The sequence below is a fragment of the Lepisma saccharinum genome, chromosome 27 (assembly GCF_977018435.1).
Source record: "Lepisma saccharinum chromosome 27, izLepSacc3.1, whole genome shotgun sequence".
Lineage (NCBI taxonomy): Eukaryota > Metazoa > Arthropoda > Insecta > Zygentoma > Lepismatidae > Lepisma > Lepisma saccharinum.
In genome coordinates, this window is record NC_139255.1 from 5,652,077 (window position 1) to 5,676,756 (window position 24,680).

At 38.8% G+C, this 24,680-nt stretch overlaps 1 protein-coding gene across 40 annotated transcripts in view; it reads left to right on the top strand.

The window, feature by feature from the left end:
- The window catches only part of shot (dystonin-like protein short stop), an 888,743-nt gene that overhangs the window by 744,572 nt on the left and 119,491 nt on the right, over nucleotides 1-24,680 (top strand). For 35 of the 40 annotated variants that reach the window (XM_083113147.1, XM_083113158.1, XM_083113144.1 and 32 more), the window contains 2 exons: nucleotides 7,145-7,272; nucleotides 12,607-22,609. The exons of 4 other annotated variants lie outside the window; for them this stretch is intronic. In XM_083113147.1, coding sequence (XP_082969273.1) covers nucleotides 7,145-7,272; nucleotides 12,607-22,609 — 10,131 coding nt within the window. The remainder of the gene's footprint in view (nucleotides 1-7,144; nucleotides 7,273-12,606; nucleotides 22,610-24,680) is intronic. One more of the 40 variants, XM_083113176.1, reaches the window with a different exon arrangement.

Consider the following 24,680-nt stretch of genomic DNA (forward strand, 5'->3'; position numbering starts at 1 on the left):
ATTTTGTGCTTTAAAGCAGTATATTTCAGTAAGATTTTGCCAGAGAATTAAATTAAGTTCTGGAATTTTGCATAACTTGCGTAGACTCCAGGCCAGTATTTGCCAGTATTGTTATTCAAAGTAGTACTTTCCAATACAATACCACTGATATAAAGTGAAATTTTAAAAGATTGATGATATATAACTCTCTTTCGTAATGTCTCGAACATCTCTTTTCACTATTATCGTTTTTGTTTCATCAATCGAACTAGTGGAACTAAAAATTTTTGTACAAAATCATTAGTGGTTAATGGCAAGAGGAATTTACCATTAAATTATGACCAGAAAAGGTATTCAATAGAGAAAAGACAGCTTTTTTCAGGTCACTCACATAAATTAAATTTTAAAATAACTTTTTAACACTACTTTCTTCCAAACTGGAGTCTTCAATCTGCAGGAGTAAATTTATAGTTCATTTTTTATCTTTTACAGTCTTCTCTCTTCCTCATTTACCAAGAAATTAAGCATGATGAATCTCATTAACATTTGTGCATATTGGCCAAATGTGGCATATAAGAATCAGCATTGGAATTGGTCACGTTTCAGTATTTAAACTGAATCCCATATTCAATTTCTTGTAATTTCAAAATTTTGTTGTTAAGACTACACATGTCATTGTCTGAACGTTCCGCAGGCTTTGCTCCATACGAAATATAACACAAGACTATTTTTGGTAAATTTGATCAATTTCTATATTTTGAAATTTTACCTATATTATAACGTACATCCAAATACACAAGTTGTTTGTATTAAATCTGGGGCTGGGCTGTATAAGTATTGGAAACAAACAGTTCAAATTTAATCACTGATATAGACTGATATTTGAGTCGAAACTTATTATCTCGCGGAGTCTGGATATTTTTGCAAAGTTTAAAATTAATGGACATTTTGCAAGGATCACCATTTACATTTATTTTTCACGAATATTGATTACCAAAACTGGAGTTTGGATTTAAGTGATAGCTGTTTGAATGTTCATATTATTTCTTGTGAATATTTTAAAGCAAACTTGAGGGAGATTTTTGATTTTGATTTAGTTTATTTTACTTCGCGTTTTGTGCCTCTTGGCTAATTTGCGAAGATGGGGATGAGTGATGAAATGATGAAATTGATGAATGGACATTCACAAACAACCAAGCCCGACCGGGATTCGAACCCGGGACCCTTGGCGTTGCAGCGCGAAGTGCTAACCACTCGGCCACAGTTGAGGGAGATTTAAATGATCTAATTCCAGTAGAATACGTAAATATTAACATTTATAATATTCTTGTTGGAAATAAAAGAAAAAAATCAGCTATTGACAAATCAACACACACATAGGAATTTATATAGTTAGAAGTGTGTGTGGGTGTTTCTCTGTCATTGCCTTGTAACTCTACATCACTGTAATATTCAACATTTTTTGTATGTAGTAAGTTATCAGGGTCGTGATATACTGTGTGTGCCTCTCATCTATATTTCTGTATGAAGTACAGTGCCATAACAAATTTTTCCATGCTTCAGTAAATGTACAACAATTTTTCTTGTATGTACGCATTTCTTGCATTGTAGAATTATTTCTCTAGTAGTCTATGCTTATTACAAGCATAAAAACAGTTTTTCATTGTGACGTTTCAGGAGAACACACGCTCCCTTCATCAGACATTTATAACCATTGTTATAACTGTATCTTGAATCAAACTAAAAATAAATGTCGATATGTTCTCCTGAAATGTCTCAATGAAAAACTGTGTTTTTATGCTTGTAATGACTGTGGACTACAAGAGAATAAAATGTACAGCAGTCAAACTATTGTTCCTCTTTCAACAAACCAACTTCTGAAGGTTCAGAGATTCTTAGCAGCTTGGAATTGTTAAGTTGTTAGTGTATCTGTATTGATGAGAACATTGGTATCTATTCAAAGTGTTTTTGGTTCAGTCCAAATTACGTATATCTGAAGAAATTGGTCTAATGAATATGTGGAGAAAGATAACGTCGGAGTTATTCATTGTACAGTGGGATCCATGAAATTTACTATTCAAATTGTCCCATCACCATGTTTGTGCACTTATTTTTGACCCAATAAGAGCTTCAAGAATAAAATGAAAACTCAAAACTAGCTCATGATGGATGCGGTAAATGCAGTTTAGAATTACTTATGTGAAATTTTAAAATTTCGTATTTCCGCGTTGCACAATTTAATGGTTAAATCCTATTAATTTCAAAGAGACTCTGTCTTCATTCACTAAGGGCACGGCATCTGGAAATTAATAGGATTTAACCATTAAATTGTGCAACGCGGAAATACGAAATTTCAAAATTTCATGTAAGTAACAGTTGGGCTGAAAAGTTCGTAGGCTGACTCATAGATGGCGTTACTAGAATTAAATCAATGTGATTTTTACTTAGTACTAACCTTCAAAAGATACGTGTATAAATTTCACAGCTGCCGGATAATTAGTTCGTGAGATATGGCATTGTGAGTGAAGCAGCTTTTGTTATTGTGAAAAAATGGATAAAAAAGAATTTCGTGTGTTAATAAAGCATTGCTTTTTGGCGAAAAAAAAATACTGTTGAAGCCAGGGCTTGGCTTGATAAACATTATTCGGACTCTGCACCAGGAAAATCAACCGTTGAGAAGTGGTTTGCTAAATTTAAATGAGGCGAAATGAGCATCGAAGACGATGCACGCAGTGGACGCACCAAAGAGTCTGTTACCGACGAAAACATCAAACAAGTCCACAAAATAATTTTAAATGATCGTAAAGTGAAGTTGATCAAGATAGCTGAGACTTTAAAAATATCAAAGGAACGTGTTGGACATATTGTGCATGAATATTTGAACATGCGAAAGCTGTGTGCAAAATGGGTGCCGCGCGTGCTCACAATTGATCAAAAGCAACAATGTTTTGATGATTTGGAGCAATGTTTAGCGATATTCAACCGTAATAAACACGAATTTTTCCGTCGATATATTACAGTGGATGAAACATGGCTCCATAACTACACTCCAGAGTCCAATCGACAGTCAGCCAAGTGGACTGCACGTGATGAACCGAATCCAAAGCGTGGAAAGACGCAACAGTCGGCTGGCAAGGTTATGGCATCAGTATTCTGGGATGCGCATGGTATTATATTCATCGATTACCTCAAAAAGGGCCAGACCATCAACAGCGATTATTACATAGCGTTGTTGGAGCGTTTAAAGGATGAAATCACGAAAAAACGGCCCCATTTGAAGAAGAAAAAAGTGCTGTTTCATCAAGACAATGCACCGTGTCACAAATCAATGAAAACGATGGCAAAATTATATGAATTAGACTACGAATTGCTTCCCCATCCACCATATTCTCCAGATCTGGCCCCCAGTGACTTTTCCTGTTTGCAGACCTTAAAAGAATGCTCGCTGGAAAGAAATTTAGCACTGATGAAGAGGTAATCGCCGAAACTGAGGCCTATTTTGAGGCTAAAGAGAAATCGTACTATAAAAATGGCATCGAAAAATTGTATGACCGCTATAATCGTTGTATCGCCCTCGAAGGCAACTATATTGAATAATAAAATCGAATTTTGTCAAAAAAATATGTTTTACTATGTTAGCCTACGAACTTTTCAGCCCAACTGTTAATCAAAACAAGTTGTTGGCAACTTCTGCACCAGCATACACAAAAATCTATTGCTTAAAATCACATAGGATCTAGGAGAGAAATTAATACCTCCTTGGAAAATAACCTTAATTTTATAGGTTAATTCCTTATCTTCTTTATCCAGCCAAGGACAATTTGCATGGTAATACTCATGGATCCCACTATACCAAGCAGCTTTTGATGAAGGGTCAACTTTACCATCCTTGCAGCAGCCTGGCAATATTATTGCTCATTAGAAAATTGCATGTAATAATAAATCAGGTATTGGGAATACAAATATTTTCTTACTAAATTTGTTCTGGGGAAGTGATTTCTGGTCATCAGATAAAAATTTTGAACCAATAAATACATGGCCAATCCTGTCATAATTCTAATTCACATTATTTAGAAAGAACGTCTGTAAGTTAACTTCTGTACTAAACATCTGGCCATCTTAAATAGTGGGTATTATTTAAGAGAATGATATATCAAACAGATTCATCATTGTAGAGTATTACAGAACTTAATGTAAAAAAGTTTCCCATTAACATACAGTCCTGGCTTCTTAATCCTTTGAAAATGTCTAGTGTATAACACACCAAAACCTGTAATCTGGCAAGCCACCAGATCCAGTTCAGAATTGATGTGGGTTTCTAACGTAAGTGATTTAGTGCTTCCAGAATATAGAGTGGGTGTTGATCTTATTACCCAAGCTGTCATAGAAAACTCCTTGTGGTATAAGGATATTTAAAATGTGGTTTTACCTGCCAGACTGGTTACCCGTTTGCAGTTTTTTGGTCTACTGTCTGCACAACATTTATGGTTTAATGTCTGGCTCAATACTATTATCCTGTGACCAATTTTTGTGTAGCAAGACCTTATAATAAAAGCATTAGCTATCAAAAATTTTGCAAAACTAATCTGGAATTCAATAATTTAAAACTCAGATCGACTACTGTTAAGCCATAGTACTGATGGAAACATAAATTAATATTCCAATTATTAAAAATCAAATTTAGTTGTGTTTGTATAGTATATGCAATCTTTTTATATGATGGAAATACTGTGCACACAATAGGATAATCAGTCTTATAAGTACTGTGGTAGCTGAATATTTATTTACTTTTCATGTGCAGTGAATAGACTAAAGTTTTGACCAACTTATAAAATCTAAAAGCAGTGAAGCAATAATGAGTCTGAAGAAAAAATGCTATAAATGGAAAGTATAGAAGCAAACAAGTAATTTTCTGCCACTTCCATGTACATTTTTAAATAATCCCATCTGACACAACCAAGCATTTCTATCGATATTAGTTGGCATTGTGGCTGGATGTGTTGAGTTTTGAACTTGTAACACACCACAGACAATCAGGTTTGTGTTGTGGTATGTCCTTCCACCAATTTATTGTTAGGATTAACCTCTTAAGTGTGTAATTTGCAATTGCCAAATCTCTTCCGTAGTTCGTAATTTTAAAAATTACTATTCCTCATCACTCTCCAAAGTGCTTCTTCTGTACTCAAATTAGATAGATGAACTAAAAAGTAATTTCTGAAGATTTTTTTTGTCTGTCCACTACAATTTCGAAAAGCACAAGACTTCAAATTGCAAGAAACTAGGGGTCCTGGTTCTTTTTGAGTGTGTCTTCATCAATTTCATCATATTACTACTCGTTGCGATTAGCCAAAAGTGGCAGAAAAGTGACCTAAACTAACCTAATTCAATCATCAATCATCAAGAAAAATGCTCATGTGTCTCCTCTCCTGAACTGGCACACACCTCTGCTTAAAGCAAAGATTATATACTATATTATAGGAATGGGCCGATACCGATAAAGTAATGATATAAAATTTACAGATACCGATAACTGATATTCTACCGATCCGATATAAAATTAGAAATGTTCCTTGAAGAACCTGAAAGGTTCATTGACCTCCTTAATAAATGTGTGTTTTGAGGTGACTGCAGTGAAAAAGAAGTTGCATATTTAGACATTTATTTTTTTAGAAATTAGGGCATGGAGATATCCATAAAAATTACAACAAAATGGCAGAATTTTCCACTAAATTATCGGACATTTATCAACAAATCGGATCTGTAAAATAATCGGTAATTTTACCGATAAACCGATATGCCTATATTGGCCGATACCGATAGAGTACAGATTAATCGGTCCCATCCCTACTATATTATATACAAGGGTAAGATAAACACAGCTAGCAGAGTGCCAACGTGGAAGCAGTCTCTCCATCTGGATGTGATTATGGCAAGTTAAACAATCTGGAACTTCTGAAGAGGGACATCTTGTGGTGGAAATGCGAAATAACTCAATGTTGGAAGAAGCAGATCCTTGGATCATCTTAAGCAGGAAAGATTAGCCAGAGAATGTCGTAAAGTGTTAACCAAAAGTGGCAGAAATGCAGCACCAAATAAGATACATTTGAATACAAATGAGATGGTGGCTCATATAGCTTGCTACACAGATTTTATGTTGTTGAAAGGGTTAAGTTCATTGACTTAAGTGTTGGACAAGTTTTAAGAACTGTATTTCTTTTGGTCTTTATTGCACAATTAGTAGCAGTGAAGCAATAGTCTAGTCTACACAGACCTAAAACTGGACTTCTATATATGTATTCCCAAGCATGATTGAAGTCTTGGCTAGATTTGCATTTTTTGCAAGTTCATCAGTAATAAACAAGCATTCCTAATGTGAACAGAATGTCTCATAAGTCCATTTAGAAAGTGCCTACCTTCACACTTAAAAGCCAACATTTTTTCCTTGCCCACACTTGCTTGCTTACCACTCGTGGCATACTTTTCCTTTTTGTGTGGGCTCTTTATATGGTACAAATGCAGCATATATGGTAACTGCCTACTTTGTCATGTTTTGTAAGCCAGACGGCAAGTGGGTTTGCACAAGACAGGTTTCTTCACATCAGGGCCACATGCGTAGCATGTTACATTATGTATGTGTTGTATCCGAGAGCTCGTGTGAGTGTGTGGGAAGTGAGCTGTTGAGTTTAGGAAGTTAAAAAGAAAAGAGGGGGGGGGGGGAGAGACACAAGATACCGGTGACTGTGTACCAATTGAATGCTAATGCAGTGTGGGCAGGTTTCTTTTGAAGTGCTTGCCAATCAGCAAGTGCCTTGAGTGAGAGTGGGAGGAGTTGTCCGGGTGTCCTTGGCCAGTAAGAAGCGGTGTTAGCCTTTTATGGACAGGACCTGCAGTGTGGGCGGGATTCTTGTGTGGGCTGCGTGAATCCCACATGGTTCCATCACTTGTAATAGTTCACCTGCAAAACTATGCAGCATCATGCATCTTTGATGCAATAATGGTGTAGCATCGAAATCAGCCAGCTGCTTCAGGTAAATTTAATTTGCACGGATGCATTGCAGATGGGAGTGTTGTGCACTATTGTGTGTGATGTTATTATGTTAAAATTTTGTTGTCAGCGAGTGGTGGTAGTGCTTTTTTAGTGACAGTGATTTTTTTTCGTCCCCAGACAAAATTACAGGATCTAGAGCCAACATCCTTTAGAACATTCCGCACAGATTTAAACATTTCTGAAACAATGGATGGAGAAACAAGTTTTCATTCATCATCATCTAGCCGTTATGCAACACGATCGCAGTAAGTATCAGTAATATTACTTGTTAAAGTACCTTTTGATGGGAGGTGATGTTCTCATAGTTATCTGTGGTTCACTAGTCAATTTGCTCTTTTTCACTTCTAGTAGGCAGACTATTTTTATGGTAGCAATACTGTTTCAAGGTAAGGAACTGATAAGCAAATAGCTTACCCAAGATGTTCAACTGCAGAACAGATGTGCTTGTATGATAATCGTAAGTTCTGCCCCCCCCCCCCCCCAAACCCAACATAGCTCAACAGCATTATGTTTAGATTGACATTTATGATATTCCAGAGTCAATTCTTAACTGGAAAACAGGAAAGGCCCGCGAGTTTGAGTTTTAAGTCCACTTGATGCTCAGAAAGGCTAATCGGGACTGGACCTACAGTTTAAAGTGGAATTGAACCACTATGTACCCACTGGGTATCGAACCTGGAACCTCTTGATTACAAGGCATCAACGTTACCACTACACCAGGGAAGGACGTGTGACACTTGTAGTATTTACCTTCATAAAGATTCTTATTTTAAAATAACCCTCATAAAGTGTTAAAATATAGTTTTCATTGATTTATCTATTAGATAAGAAGTTTGAGAAACTTTTTTCCATAAAGATCATAAGTAAAACTTACTAGTGGCAGACAACTTGTTTAAAGGGAATACACCTTCATAAATAAATACAACATTTCACAGCAGAGCGATGTGACAAGCTACACATATCGTTTGGGTGTCTCTTAGGCTGAGCAGTTTTCTGAACAGTGTGGATTTTGTCGCCTCAGTCTGTTGCTCATGCATGAGCAGTGAATGCTTTCATATAGACTGGAGGGGCCCATGTTGCTCGTCATTTTCGTGTGAAACCCCCATGTTGCATGTGACTTGTCATTTGCAGCCTGTCACTTGTTGCTTTGCATTGCCAAGCATAAAGCTCCCTAAGAGATAGTGGTGATCTTGGAAAGGAAGCAATATTTTGTAATCCTTAGTCAGTTAACCTCATTGTCATCTGATAACAGGCAAGAGGAAACTGGTCAGTAGATGAACATAAACTAGACCACCAGAGCTCCTTTTTGGCTGTACCATTAAGAAAATATATATACTATGGAGAACTTGCCTTAGTAAACATGCCTAAGCTCCCACCGCCATACGGGAGACCCAGGTTCGATTCCTCGGGTGTGTGATTCAAGGTCAGAGTTTTTCCAACTTCTCCCTGCATAAAGCAGCTTTGGGGTTTACTCAGCCTGAAATAAATGGTTACCTGGGAGCAACCCTGGGGGTAAAGGCAGCTGGAGCATGGTGCTGATCACATCACCTGCAAAAAGTGCCAAGATCAAGAATGTATGGGGCCCTACCCTCGTCCCCTCCCTATTGGTGCCTTCATGGCAAGGTGCAGTGTGACAGGGAAACTTTATCTTATCGTTAGTCAAAAGCTTAAATATAATAATACTTTTGCTGCTGACTGTACCTGTATAAGTGTCAAGATCGTGACAGAATTAAACAGAACAACAATATGAATGGAGTTTCCTTGAATGGCCTTTATAAAAGTCTAATAAACTGAGAAAAATATAGTTTTAGCACTTGAAGCAATTCATTTCAAGCACCAGTTTAAAGTATTTGACCTATAAACACAAGAACATTTTAAAAATGTTTACGACGTAATTTGCATACTGAAATAAACCTTACATTTTTTTAAAAGTTCAACTTTTATTGTTCGGGATCATAAAGTCATTCAGTGTAATAAATAAAAATGAAACCTCAACAGTTCGATGATGTCATTGCCACACTTCCCAAACATGGCTGTTCCCTTAGGTGTTCTTCCAAGAAGCCACAAGTGCCATTGAATGAAATTACATCAGAAATAAATTGTTCTCTCCTCGCCGCTTCTGTCACAGGTTTAAGGTCAGTGAAAGTAGCTTGCCATTAATGTTTGGAAGAAGAATGCCCCAGGGGCACTGGAACTTGTGAAACCTGTTGAATTGTGAGTACAACGTCTGTAGGTGGATGCGAACATGTTCAGAGGTAATTTGGTGATGCATCTTGTCAGAAAGGAATGGCGATCAATACCTCTTTCTCCCCACCTTATGTCGCTATCTTTGCGAGATAGTTTGAGAACTTGTACAAGGAAAAGAATAATGTCCAGTGTTAGTTTTTTTTACCCAAGTTTAATATATCACTGCTGTCAAACGTGAATAGTTGGTGAACCAGTTCTTAAATTAGGTTGCCTTGTGTGTGTGCTGCTCTGAATGAAATATTAATTTTGGTTGAAAGCAAGTTGAAGAACTGAATTATGTGAATGCATTACAGTTTTCTTATTCCCCCTCCCCTATTTTTCTTGAGCAAGTGTGTATTAGCGATTTGTTCTTGTGGTGCACACAGCAGAAAGAACTATTAGTAGATTTGATTCATAACTCATCTTGCTCCACATAAATTCATAAAATTTAGGACTGAAGAGAGTCTGCTGTGATATAGTAATGCACACCAGAAAAAAAATGTGTATTTGGACTAAAAAGAATTTATTTAGGTGGGGTATTGGGGGCAGTGGAATAGGCAAGTAAGTGCCTCCCTGATGGCATAGTGGTAACATTATCACCTTGTAATCAAGGGATCTCAGGTTTGAAACCTGGTGGAGGCATATAGTGTTTTGGATCTCGCTCCAAACTGTAGGTCGAGGCCCAATTAGCCTTTCTGTGCTTACAGTGAATTTAAAGGAAACAAAATCAATCAATCAATCAATCAATGTATTGGATGGGCCCATGTTGCTTGTCACTTGTTACTTCAGTGTGAAATCCCAACATTGTATGTCACGTGTCACATGCTGCTTTGGTGTGAAAGCTGGATCATTATATCGGTAACAATGACATGATGATAAATGTAGTAATAATGATAGTTGAGGTATTGATTAACATACTTTTATTTATATATTAATTTAAGATTTTGTATGTTAATAATTCAAAATTGTCTTTGCCTCATCATTACTTACTTCTGGGCCTTGCCCTCCTTAGTAATAGCAGCCCAATGACAGAGATCTAGAATGTGTAGAGCCCTACTTCCACACCCTCTACATGCCTCCATGACACACTGCTTTACCTTTTTTTATTTAACCTTTAGGCAAGAAATTAAAATTTAGTCTTTCTTCCATTTCTCATTGGAAGTAGCAGTCACTTGTGCCTGGGCAGAGTACACACGTAAAGTTGTAGTTTATTTTCAAATTGTGAATTGGCTGTTAAATCTTAAAATAAATATGACTCAAGTCATTACCCTTTGTTTGGCCATTGTAGAACATGACAAGCATGAATTGCAAATCTCGAACTGAATGTCAAGTGGCCAAAATCTCATCAGGCGAGAAACTAGTCATTTTTCATTGTTTATCCTGAGTCACCGTAACACGGAAAGCATGACTTGGCATAGCAGAAGCAAAAAGTGGATAATTAGTTCATTAGCAATTCATATTGCGAGATGTCTGTTTATTTGCTTTTTCAATTTCATTCTTATGTTTTCTTTTTACAACTCTTGTATAATTTCATATTAGGGGCCACTTTGAAATTTTTGGCACTACCTATATGTAAATTACAGATATCGATAACCAATATTCTACAGATCCAGTAAAAAATTGTTTAACCTGAATTAGAGCTTGAAGTTCATTGGTGGGGGGAGGGAATATTTTCTCAAGACTCTCGGGCTAGCTGGGGATGCTACTTTTTTTAAAATGGCAACAAGACAGAGGGAGAAGGGGGATGCTTGGCTTAAATTTTTCTTCCAGGGGATACCATCCCTCCATATCCCCCTCACTTGGAGCACTGACTTGAGTGGTTCATTCACCTCATTAAGTAATGTTTGTAACTGTTGACTCGGTGGGTTTTATGTGGAAAAGAAACTGCATGTTTAGACATTACAAAACCAGGCAGGACATTGTTCTTATTACAAGCTATTTATAGCAATAAAATCACTAAAATTACAGTATTGTATGTATATATTGACCAATGATGATAGGGTTCAGTTTAATCTGACTTACCCTACTAAACATTATTTTATTTTTATAGCATTGCAGTCAAGTCTGCCTTTCTGATAAAGAATATATATGTTTTTGAGTATGTTATTGAAGTACATTAAAATACATCACTACAATTGCCGCAGTGTAAAAGCATGCATTTTATTAGGGTTGGGCAAGTATTAATTGTTAGTGATACAGATGAAGTACTGGCATAGTAAACTATACAAATGCTGCTGATACTCTACTGATCTGATATAAATTGCAAATGTTTCTTGAACATTCTTGAAGAATGGATCACTAGCCTCCTTAATTACTGCATGCAACCAGGTGACTCCAATGGGTTTTGCTTTGAGAAAGACCCTGTTTGTTCAGAAATTTACTTACAAAACCAGGGCATATTTTCATATTTGGGAAATGAGAGACACAGTAGTAGATACATATAGAGAAACTAGTACTCACTTTTTCAGCAAAACTGTTTTTTCCGTAGTTCTGTTAATTTCAATAGTCACTGTCACCACCCTCATTGGAACTTGTTGCACTGTTGCTGGGTGTGCTTCTATTCAAAGTGCAGCAAGTTCCAATGAGGGTGGTGGCAGTGGCTATTGAAATTAGTCTAAAATTCAAACGTTTACATATGAATGGCTTATTGCAGAAAGGGACCTGAGTCACATTTTTGAGGTATCGGAGTTAATTTTTTCATTTCCACTGTGTCTAGCAGCATACTGCAGGGGGGTGCATTGAGGGTTGCAAAATTAACTATTCATTATGTTGAATTGAGCCAACAACGGCACATTTATTTCTTACACTATTAATATTATACGATTTTTCATTGTTTTTCTCAGAATTGTGCAAAAGTGACTCAGGTCCCTTTCTGCAATAAGCCATTCATATATATTTCCATTTTACAGCTGTGTACATTAAATACCACACAGAAAAACTGTGCATATATTATCAGTAATTTGCTGATAAACCGGTATACCAATATGCCTGTAATGGCCAGTATCAATTAACTACTGATTAATCGGACCAGTTTCTAAAATTTATTGTGAACAATAGAAAAACATGTTAACATGTTCTTCAGTTGAGTGGTTCTAATCTAATAATAGTAATTGCTCCTCCTCCTCCAAAAACATTTATATGGTTAAATACAATGTATTGAGTAAAAGCATGCTGTGAAGTAACATACGAGAACTCTGAATCTTTAGTACCTATGTAACAAGTCAACCCAAGGCATTTCAGCTCGCATTGAGAAAGATATAATTATACATATGCATTTTATAATTGATTTTTGTGTAAATTTTGTAACTTGCACATTAGCACTTACACATATCTCCATCTCTTTTTCTTTCCAGAGTTGTGCACAGTTCCAGTACGCACGACATCGACGGCGCTCGTCGCACATCTGTAGCTACTGTCACTGTCACGACCTCTCGAGATGAGTCGCCAGTGAAAAGATCAATCATAACATCCTCCAGAAACGGCGAGGCTTACGTTGGAGGGACCACTAATGGCGAGGCTATCTCAGAGTCATCGATGACGAGGGGCAGTAGCATGCAGTTTTCGGAGATACGTTCTCTGAAAAGAATAGAAAAGATCGAGGAGGGGATTTCTACGGAGAGCTTCTGTGAAGCTCGTGGCATTGTTCACCCCATAACTGGTGAAATACTCACCGTGGGTGACGCGATTAAACAGAGGGTACTGGATGTCAGGACAGGACAATTTTTGGATCCACAGACAGGTCGTAGAATGAGTATTCAGGAGGCTGTTGCACAGGACCTTATTGATCCGTCTCTTGCAGAAAAGTTGCTGGGATCTTGCGGTATCATAGATCCTAAAACAGGAATTCAGCTTTCATTATTGGAAGCTATACAGAAAGAACTATACGATGCAGAGAAAGGATCTTTCGTCGATCCTAGATCTGGGAAACCAATCACGGTGGAGGAAGCAGTGAAATTGGGGGTAGTGCATCAAGAAAAGGTAAGATTTCTTACAGAATTGCAGATCGTGCGTGTGCCTAAATTGACAATCGCAGAAGCCGTCTTGCAGGGATATCTGAATCCAGAGACAGGCGAGTTCAGAGATCCAAAGAGTGGTGACCGTATGACTCTGAAAGAGGCCTTCGTGAGAGGCCATCTCGACAGGCAAGATGATGATACGGTCTCTCACGGGATAGCCCTTGCGGATGCTATTACACAAGGACTTGTGGACAATTACACTGGTCAGTTAGTTGACAGGAACTCAGGGGAAAAATATATGATCGACGAAGCTGTACAGCGAGGCATTCTGAGTGGCAATACAAGGGAGATAGTGGATACAACAACGGACAATAAAGTTACTGTCTTGGAAGCTATCGATAAAGGGATTTTAAACGTTAAACAGGGCAGATACATCCATAAGAGAACTAAGGAGAAATTAACATTGCAAGATGCACAAAGGCGCCAATTAATTATGAAACCATTAACTTTAAAAGACTGCTGTGATCTCGAATTAGTTAGTGATAATGGTAGAATCTTAAGTCCAATTCACAGAAAGGAGTTTCCAATTTTGGAGTGTATAGGTCGAGGCTTGCTAGATGTTGACGCTAAATCTGTTTCGAATACTGAGTCAGGAGAGCTCCTCACTCTCACAGAGGCTTTTGCTCAAGGGATAATTCTCCCGGAAGGTTATTTCTGTGATGCCCTTACAGGAGAAGTGTGCACGATACCAGAAGCTGTCGATAAGGGTTTAATTACGTCCGTTGCTCAGAAAATGATATTCGATATAGACGGCATCAAAGATCCTATAAGTAACGAGTATGTAAGTCTTAACGTAGCTCTTAGCAAAGGAATAATTCACTCCAGATCGGGTACGTTTGTAGACACCAAAACTGGGAAAAGCATGTCGCTAGATGAAGCTGTTAGGAAGACATTCATCCAGCCACAAATATTAGAAATGCTGAACAAGAAAGTAGGAATGAAGAAGGATGGTAAAGGCAAGGAATTGACAGTGTTGGAAGCAGTTTTAAAAGGCTGCTTGGATCCAAAGACAGGCCAGGTTATCGAACCCAAAACCAAGAAGCCGATTCCTTTGGAAGAGGCCGTGCAGAAGAAACTGATTACTCCTGAAGGTGCGGCTCTTTTGAGAAGTTTACTGAACATAACTGTTACAACAGCAACCGTTACAAAGACAATCAAGAGGTACGTTACTGTTACGTCAGGTGGAGTAACAACATCAGAAGTTAAGATGACATTCGGAGAGGCAATTCAGCAAGGGTTGATAGACGAGAGTACGCAGACTTTCAGAGATCCAGACACTGGCAAAGTGTGGGGTCTTCAGGATGCCATGCGGGAGGGTTTGTTAGGCTTCTCGAAGGCACAAGCTGCTGCATTAGACGAAGCTACTTCACCAGTTAGAAGCAGACCTGGTTCACCAGAGAAAGGAAAAGGAAGGTCATCTCCAAGCCCGGTACATGCAGCATGCTCTGCAGGTTCAAAGCATGGAAGCCCAACAAAGGAAAGACAACAATCCACACCTGTGAAAGACAGGCACTCGTCTGCCTCGCCTACAAAAGACAGATCTCCAGGCACCACATCACCTGGAAAAGACCGGTTATCCGGCAGCTCATCACCAGTGAAGGACAGGTACTCCGGAAGCTCTTCGCCTGTGAAAGGGAGACACTCGGGAAGTTCCTCACCTGTGAAGCAATCTCCGACCGGAAGTCTTTCACCGAAAGAGAGAATGTCTCAATTTTCATCTCCAACCTCTGGTGCTTTCGGAACAGACAGCTCAACCTCCGTTCCATCCACGCCCGTAAAACATCAGGAACCACTGTCGCCATTAAAGACTGAAGCCAGTTATTCTGGAAGAGAGAGTAAATCTCCAGCAAAGACAGACAGTGGGAATGTTAGTCCTTCCTTATCACCAATAAAACAGGTTCCTAAGCATACTTCAACCTTGACAATCAGCACCGAGAAGCAAGTATATGAACTTCCACCTGATGGATGGTTCCTTGCCGAGGCGATTGAACAGAAACTTATTGACCCAGTGACTGGGCTTTTCATAATTCCTGGTACTGACAGATTGGTGTCATTTGAGGAGTGTGTCAAGTTAGAAATTATAAATCCAAAATCTGCAACTGTGATAGATAACAATAATGGTCGTAAGATACAATTGTTGAGAAGTTTGGAGAAACATGTCCTAGATTCTACTGGCCACTACACTGATAAGACTGGAAAGAAATTGACTCTGAAAGAAGCAATTGCTAAGAATTTCGTGCTGCTAGAAGAAAGAATGGTAGTTGATACGTCATCTCATAGGCTAATTCAGGTTACAAAAGTGGACGGAAAACCAGACATTGTGGAATTGTCAGATATTAACTCAGATTCCAATATACCAACGTTCACTGAAATCAAAAGCATAACACAAGAACCTTCATATCCTGTCCAAGTGTCAACTGGAATAATTTATAACCCTGAAACAGCAATGGTGATATTACAGGACTCTGGAAAGATGACCGATCTTATCGCAGCTGTGAAGAGTGGTAAGATCGAACCACGGAAAGTTAAAGTGAAAGATCCATACACAGGCAAGGAGCTAAACATCAACGAAGCCATGAGGAAAGGTGTGATAGACAGGGAAACAGGTCAATATAAGGATAAATCTGGAAGGAAGATACCTTTAAGTGAGGCTGTGAAATTTGGAGTCATTGCTGTATTAGGGGCACCTATCATAGCAGGCAAAGCAATAGCCGGAATTATAGAAAAAGGTGCTAAAACAATTTCCATGAAGAAAGCAATTGTAGTCGATCCAGTTACAGGTGAGGATATCAGCCTAGAAGAGGCATACAACAGAGGTCTTATAGATGAGCAAACACTAAAGAGCTATGCCTTAGAGACTTATGTGGAAGTATCGCCTGAGCAAGTGGTGACAACTCATACCGAAATTGTGTCAGCATCATTAGTGATCCAGGACCCACAGACTGGCGAGGAATTATCCGCTGACGAGGCTGTAAAGAGAGGTCTGCTCAGCAAGAATGATCTTGATCAGCTGAAAAAAGCACAGGAAAGTAGAGTGAAGGTTCTAGACACGACTTCTATACCTTTGGATGATAGCGACGATGAAGGACCTTCCGCAGGTGAACGAACAAGAGGAAGAGTCACAACGGAACCTAAGTTTAGCGTAACAATCGGACGAGCCAGATCTTTGACTCAAAGCCCTGAAAGGGATGCAAAACCTGTTGTTCTTCAGAAGATGAGAAAGAAACTTGTGAAGCCAAAAGATGCAGTTGACACTGGCCTCATTGACGAGAAGACTGTGGAGATTCTAGAGAAGCCAGAAAATTTTGTTGGCCCAGATGGAGAACCATTAAGTCTCGCAGAGGCTGTGAACATGAAGAAGGTTGATCCAAGCCAAGGTAGCATCAGAGATCCACAAAGAGGAGATGTGCTTAACATTCAAGAGGCAATGGACAGAGGGATACTTGATTCAGCTTCTGGACAACTGCTTGTACCTGTTGCCCACAGCCTAGCTGTACCAGAAATAGTCGACCAAGGTTTAATAGATCCGGATTCGCAGAAGATTGTCCATCCAGAAACTGGTTGCCAGCTGACCTTACGTGAAGCTATCATCTGCGAAATTGTCGATCCTTTATCGAAAGTAACAGAGCCAGACACGGGAGCATCGGTCACTCTTGAAGAGGCAATTGAAAAGGGAACAGTCGATGAAAATAACTCTATGGTAGAGACAATAAGTGGACCCGTGACACTTCTGGATGCGGTTCAAGTTTACAATGCTTTCGAGAAACCGAAAGGTGTTAGAGCTGAAGGGTTGCCTCCAGTAGGCATGACATTCTCGGTCGCTCTCCAGAGAGGCTTGATTGACTCGGAAAGAAAAGAAATTGTGCATCCAGTCACTGGTGAAAGGAAACCAATTGAAGAAGCAGTAAAAGAGGATTTTATCATGGCAGTCCCATGCCCTGTCACACCAGACAGTGTTGAGTTGGTTCAAGCTTTGCAGTGCAATCTGATTGATAGCGAGAAAGGCATCTTCACTAACCCTAAGACTGGTGAGGAAATACCTATCACGGAAGCTATTGAAAGTGGCCTGTTGGTAATCAAAGCTGTTCCTTATCTGGTGTCATTTGAACCAGGAACTGTCACCGCTGTCACAGAGACAGTCACATCTTTCCACACGATCACCACAAAGACAATAGAACTTAGCCATGGTTACGTTTTACTAGGTCCAAACGAAGTTAAGAATACCCAAACTGGTGAAGTAATATCCCTGGATGAAGCTAGGAAAAGAGGTATTGTAAAAGATGAATCCGAAACTAAAGAAGAATTTACCACCAGAGAGATAAAAATGTCATTTTCAGATGCCGTGGCTCAAGGCCTTGTAGATCTTGATGCAGGAACGTATAGAGACCCTGCCACTGGAAAAACTATGGCTATATCTCAAGCTATTCAAGAAGGCTTTCTTGATCCAACAACATCAACAATCGATTCAAAAAAATCTACTTCTGCAACAACGAAATTAAATATAATGGAAGCTTACGACACAATATACGATGAAAAAACAAGGAAGTTCAAAGATCCAAAAACAGGCAAAAGCTTTACATTCCAAGAAGCATTGGATAAAGGTTTGATAGATCCGAACTCGGTGGTGTATGATGTTGTAAACGGTGCCCCGATATCAACAAGGGAAGCAGTTGACAAGGGTTTAATAGACCCGAAAACTGGACGTGTGAAAAACTATAAAACTGGAGTGTCCGTGAACGTCAAAGAGGCTGCAAAGATGGGTCTGCTTGCTGTTGTGGGAGCTCCCATTCTTGCAGGAATGGCTGTGGCGGAGGCAGTGAAGAGCCTGAGGGGCAAGAAAGATGACAAGAAAAGCCCAGAGAAGACCAGAAAAGGTGCATCAGTCTCACCAGAGAAGAGTCCCGAGAAAGTAGTTCCAAGAACGAAATCTGCTTCTCCAGAGAAGAAATCTGGCCGGACAAGTCCCGTAAAGAGTCCTTCCAAAGGCAGCTCTCCAGAAAGTGCAAGTCCAGCAAGGAGTATCTCTCCCATGAAGCAGGTATCACCTGAAAGAAAGGGAATCTCTCGATCGCCATCTACGGAAAAGGGTAGCAAAACTTCACCCAAGACTGGATCGCCGGAAAGAAAGAGCCCCTCGCACACAAAGCAAGAGAAGTTGGTAGCATCTACCGTTGCAAGCACTCTGACAAAATCACAAGCTGAACCAAGCAGCAAGGATACTGAATATGAAAGGCTTCCTCTTAATGTAGCTATAGAGAAGAAGTACATTCAACCTGCTAAATGTATGATATACGTACCATCACAAAACAAGGATGTAATGGTGGACACAGCTTTGTCAGAGAACTTGGTAAGCCCTACTGACATAGTTGAAATCATCAGTGAACTGAAAGTTAACCTTGTGGAAGAGAAAACAAAGTACAAAGTTACTTTAATAAAACAATTGGATGTGGAAAGTTCATTAGAAGGCGTTTATGATAGAGATACGGATGCTTTTATAGATCCTGAAACTAAGGAACCAATAACATTCCACGAGGCTATTGATCTGGGCTTGTTTGACCCTGAAAATATCGTTGTCAAAGACTTACGCCGTGGTTCGTTTGTGACATTGAATGACGCATTAGACAATGTATTAATCGACAAAAACACAGGCCATATTGTCGATCCTAAAACAGGAAAGAGAGTTACATTCCTTGAAGCAATTCAGTTAGGATGGATTAGCGAAAAAGAGCAGCAGGTTAATGGACATTTTCCAAGTTCATCACCGGAGGTGGGTGCAGTAACTTTCCAACAGGCTGTGGAGGATGGGCTCTATAATGCTGCAACAGGTGACGTCCAAGATCCAGTCACAGGAGAGACTGTTCCGCTGGTAGAGGCTCTTAACAGTGGAATTGTCAATCCAAAGTCTGTCAACATCAGAAATCCAGAGAATGATGACATAATTCCCCTATCTGAAGCGATAGAGATTGGTATAGTTGATTTGAACAAGGGCGTAATCATCAATGTGGAAACGAGGACAGAAATAGAATTCAAAGTAGCTTTCCTTAAAGGTTTCATGGTTGCGAAACAGAAACCGATATCATTAGAAGCAGTCATCAACAAGGGACTATACAATCCTAAAACAGGTAAAATAACTGACCCTATGACCAACCAGCCTATTGACATTGAAGAAGGTGTGAAAAGAGGCTTGGTAGATGCGTTCATCACAGAATGTAAAGATACGAAAGCGAACACGTTTGTGTCCCTTGACGATGCTTTACAATCAAAATTGGTAAATTCAAGAACAGGGAAGCTAAAAGACACAGTAACAAGTAATCCACTGACGTTAGATGTTGCCTTAGAAAGAGGATTGATAGTAACAAACAAAATATCAGTGTCGCTAATTGACGCCATTGTACAGGACATCTACTCTCCCTTATCGGGAAAATTCTCCAATCCAGCTACGGGTGACGAACTTACATTGGATGAAGGTATCAAGACTGGTTTTATTGACTGCACATTTATAAGTGTGAAAGATGTTCAGAGGGACAAAATAATTTCTGTATCCGATGCCATCAATTCAGGGCTGTTAGATGCGGAGAAAGGAATTCTTACTTACCCTACACTCATGACGTTGGATGTCGCATTTGAGAAAGGATATATCTTAACAACACGGAAACCATGGGCATTGCAGGAAGCTTTAGCGCAAGGTTGTTATGACTCTTTGACTGGTTTGATGATTCTAAGCGATAACAATGAAAGCGTAACTCTAGAAGATGCTATTCAGAGAGGAGAAATAAACAGAAATGCATTGACTGTGAAAGATCCAAGATCAGGCGATATTATCACTTTACGAGATGCCATCAAGATTGGTGTTATTGAACCAAAATCTGGCATGGCTGTGGACCCTACGAATGGAGCCGAAATGCATTTCTACGATGCCCTGGACAGAGGACTTATAATACCGGCAAAACGAAAGTTTTCTTTACCAGAAGCAGTTTTCAAAGGGTTCTACGATCCAAAATCAGGAAAATTCATAAGCCCCGAAACTCAAGAGAAACTACCAACGGATAGAGCCATCAAAGGTGGTATCATTGACCCTGCATCTACTCTAGTCAAAAAACACGGCAGTGGCGAAATGATGACGTTTGTGCAAGCTATCAAGGAAGGCATTGTAGATGCAAAAGCTGGCACGATCAAGATGGGAAAGTTCCGGAAGTTAGATTTCCAGGAGGCTTTTGAGCAGGGGCTTTTGATAGAAGTTAGAAGACCAATTACATTGAGTGAAGCTCTATTCAAGGGAGTCTACAATGAAGATCTATGTAAATTTTTAGATCCTTCAACAGGAGAGTATCTAACTCTGGCTGTTGCAGTGGAAAAGAATCTAATAGACTCTGATTCGGTTCACGTGAAGGATACACGAAGTGGTTTCTGGAAAAAGGTATCGTTGGCTGAAGCTATAAAAATGGGATTCGTTGATGGCGAGACTGCTCAAGTTAAAGACTTCACAGAGAACATTGAGGTGTCTATTTCAAAAGCATTCGAGTTGGGTTTGATTATCGACAGCAAGGCTGCTATATCAATGCAGAAAGCTATCCATCAGGGCTTGTATGACGATCAGACAGGAAAATTCACTGATCCTAACACTGGTAAAAAGATAACTTTGCATGAAGCTATTCGTAGATTTATAATAAATTCGATGTTGCCTTGCTATTGGGACAAGAAGTCGGAAAGGCTACTCTCTCTCGTTGAGACATGTCGAGCTGGAATCATTGACAGGAGAGGGGGTAAATTTAAAGATCCAGTAACAGGGTGTGTGATCCCTCTATCAGAAGCAATGGAACTTGGCCTCATTGTTGACATAGAGGGTAGTTTTGGCCTGTACGAAGCTATAACAATAGGGCTGTATGATACAGAAACAGGCAAATTCATTCACCCATCAAATGGCAGAAAGTTATCTCTAGCAGATGCTTGCAAGGAGGAATTGGTCAATCCACAGAAATCCATAATAAAACATGCTAAGAGCGGCAAATACATGAAGCTCCCCGAAGCCACTGAAATTAAATTAATTGATGACGTTGCTGGAGTGTACAACATGCCAGAAACTAAACCGAAACAGTCTATTTCTTTGAAAGAAGCAAAGGAAAGGCACCTTATTATAACTGCCAAGAAGCCATTAACAATTGAAGAGGCTGTGAAACACAAACTTTACAAACCAGAAGTAGGACGTTTTGTAGATCCCGACATTGGCGACCAGTTGGATATTGCACAGTCAATTCTTCACGGACTTATTGATGGAAACACAACTGCTCTGAAAGATCCAGTGACAGGAAAACTTAAAAGCATCAACTCCGCCATTGAGGACGGAAGTATCGACGTGCCAAGAGGAAGAGTTATTGATCCCAAGACAAAGAAGACGTACACGATAGACGTGGCCATAGAGAAAGAGTTACTGGTTACTGTTGAACGTCCAATCACATTCCAACAAGCGGTACGTAGAGGTTCCATTGACTTCCAACGAGGCACTTTCAAGGATCCAAGAACAATGCGAGAGTGTACATTGGAGGAAGCGATCAGGCATGAGTTGATCGACCCAGAGTCTGCTGTCGTGAAAGATCCCAACACAGCACGCTTCAAGACACTGAAGAAAGCAATCGTGGAAGGAATAATAGACTTGAACAAAAGAGCAATGTTCGATCCTCAGACTGGAAAAGTTAAGACTTTGTGCATCATATTCGAACAAGGAACTGTCGTCTTCTTGCGAGAGCCTTTGACGTTTGACGTAGCTATAGAACAAGGGCATTTGAACGTGAACACTGGAAAATTCACAGACCCGAATTCGAAAGAAGTCTTAACGTTGAAAGAAACTATGTCTCTTGGACTAATTGACCCTGATTCAGCATTGGTGAAAGACACACTGAAGAAGAAATTAGTAAAACTTCACGAAGCATTCCGCAAGGGCTTAATGGATTCAGATAAGGGTAATGTTTTGAACACCGCTACCAGTCACCTTGTTAGCCTGTCCGCAGCGGTTGATACCGGTTTAATTGTAACTCCTAAGCATGGGTTGTCATTGATAGAAGCTCTGCAATTTGGTTTGTACGATCCCAGAACAGGAAAATTCACCGATGCCTTCACCAGCAGAAAATTAACCCTCCTTGAATCTATTGATAACGGACTTGTAGATCCAACGACGACAGTTGTCAAAGATCCAAAAAGCGGAAAGATCAGCTCGCTCCTGGAAGCCATCGAAGCTGGGCTGATAGATGCTAATAGAGGTGAGATGCTAGATACGTCAACAGGGAAGAAGATCAGTCTTCTCGAAGCTCTGGACAGAGGATATCTATTGACAGCGGAGGCAAGGGTAAGACTGCTTGCTGCATTGTGGGGCCTCGGCTGCCTGAGTAGTAGCTTACAGGACTTGCGTGAGGCCTGGTTCTACACCCTACATGTGGCCGGTTTGGCTTGACTTGCTGCAAGTGATAGCACCCTCTCCCTCCCCTCTTGAAATATGCATCTTGTAGTGCTTTTTGAGCATGCAGTTGGAATTGATACACTGTTTGGAATGGAAAATTTCTCTAAGGTGGAAAGGATGTTTAAAGTGAAATGTTTGTGTGTGTGGTGTTTTTCCTCTTCTTTTTTTACAGTTAACTTTCAGGCTGTGAACAACCAGCTGAAAGAAATGTGGTGCCTTTTACAAACTAATGCAAGCGCTAACATAACGATAAAAAAAAGACAAGTATACTAAAAAAAAACTTGATAATCACGGTAGATTTGCTTGTAACGAAAACTAACATGGGATATGATGTCTAACAGAGCTTTCTTTGACACTCATTATATTCCAAAATACAGGTTTTCCTGTAAATTTCTTCCCAGGTTTTATTATTACGATATTTTATTGCAGGAGTGTTGTTCTTAATATTGCTTGCTGTTTGTTTACAGGTGTTTAATACTTTGTGTCTTATTTCATGAAATTATTTAATGATAACAAAGCCATTTGTTTGGTGTTTGGTCAAGTTTGTTATTAAGTGTGTGTGAAGTCTGCATTTTGATTTTAAACTGCGTGTGTGTATGAGGTTTTTCTGAGTATTATGATGTGTGCGTATGTGTGTCGTGTGAGCATATGCAACACTTTTTTTTCTTTTCGCTTTAAGTGATAGTCCCGTGCATTTTATTAATGCTGTTTTTTATATTTTAATTAGCTATTACTGCTGTGTACTGTCCCATTCTTTGTTTTGTCATGCATTTGAATGTTGTAATTTTTCTTTTTTAATGCAATTGTTGAGCTTTGCTATATGAAGGAATGAAATTGGTGCAAGGTGGAAGTCTCAGCTTATGACGTGTACTGCCAGAATATCTTTCTTAAAGCTTAGCATTTTTGTTTCTCTTAAGGGTGAAAATAGCATTATCTGAAGCTATTTAGATCTCTCTATATCATATAATGAAATGAAATACTGGGAAATTCAGTTAGGAAGTACAGAAACTATTAGAGGAAGAAAATCACTTATCAGTTTTCTTGAATTCAGCACCATGGAAATCTGCCTGTTTGTATCTTGTGGTTTGGTGCTATATCTTTCTTTGCTTTTTCTTCCTGGGAATATTCTTGTTTTATTGGGAGAACCTTTGATGATGCATTTCCAAGATACATATTTTTTTTTGTATAATTTTTAGAGTATTTAATTTAGTATAATTTTGATGGATTTTACAGTTAGATTTCTCTAATCGTCACTATTTTTTGGTTACTGAAATTCAGACTGAACAAAAGTGGTCATGCATGCATGCTTAACAATTTATCATCAAATACATATTATTGCGTAATGTTAAAAATAAACATAAATATGACATACTTCTTTTAAACAACAGAAATTTATTTTTTAAAAGGACCCAACCATTTGTAAATTTTATCTTAATTATGTTAAAGAAATACCCCATCTGCTTTCTTCTGAACATAAATTTCCTGCATTTTTCTTAGAACAGCCTCCTTATATTTTCAATCTACTTATAAGTTAGAGCATGTTGAATTCTGGCATTTTCGCTTCATATTTTTTCTGCAAATAGGTTGGCCTTTATGTTTCAGGCTTACATTTCAGTGGCAAAATTTTAAAACTATTTTCTTGTAAATATGAATTTTCATAGTGTTTTTGAAAGTCTTCAATTTTGCTTTTATTTTTGAAGTAGTGTTGCTCAAGAGCTCACATGCACACTTCCTAAAATTTTAAATCCTGTCATAGATCTTGTCATTTCTTCTAGATAATTGCCAAATTTGAATGTTCATTTATTTTTCTTCAATAACTATCTTTCATCCTAGAATGGTCCTGGTTGATAATTTAACATTGTAGGTACTTAAGTCTTTCAATTTTCTTCATGTAATCTCTATATTTGCAGTGTTACATAATTTGTCTGCAGGAGATTTTTTCTTCAGTTTTATTCCAGTT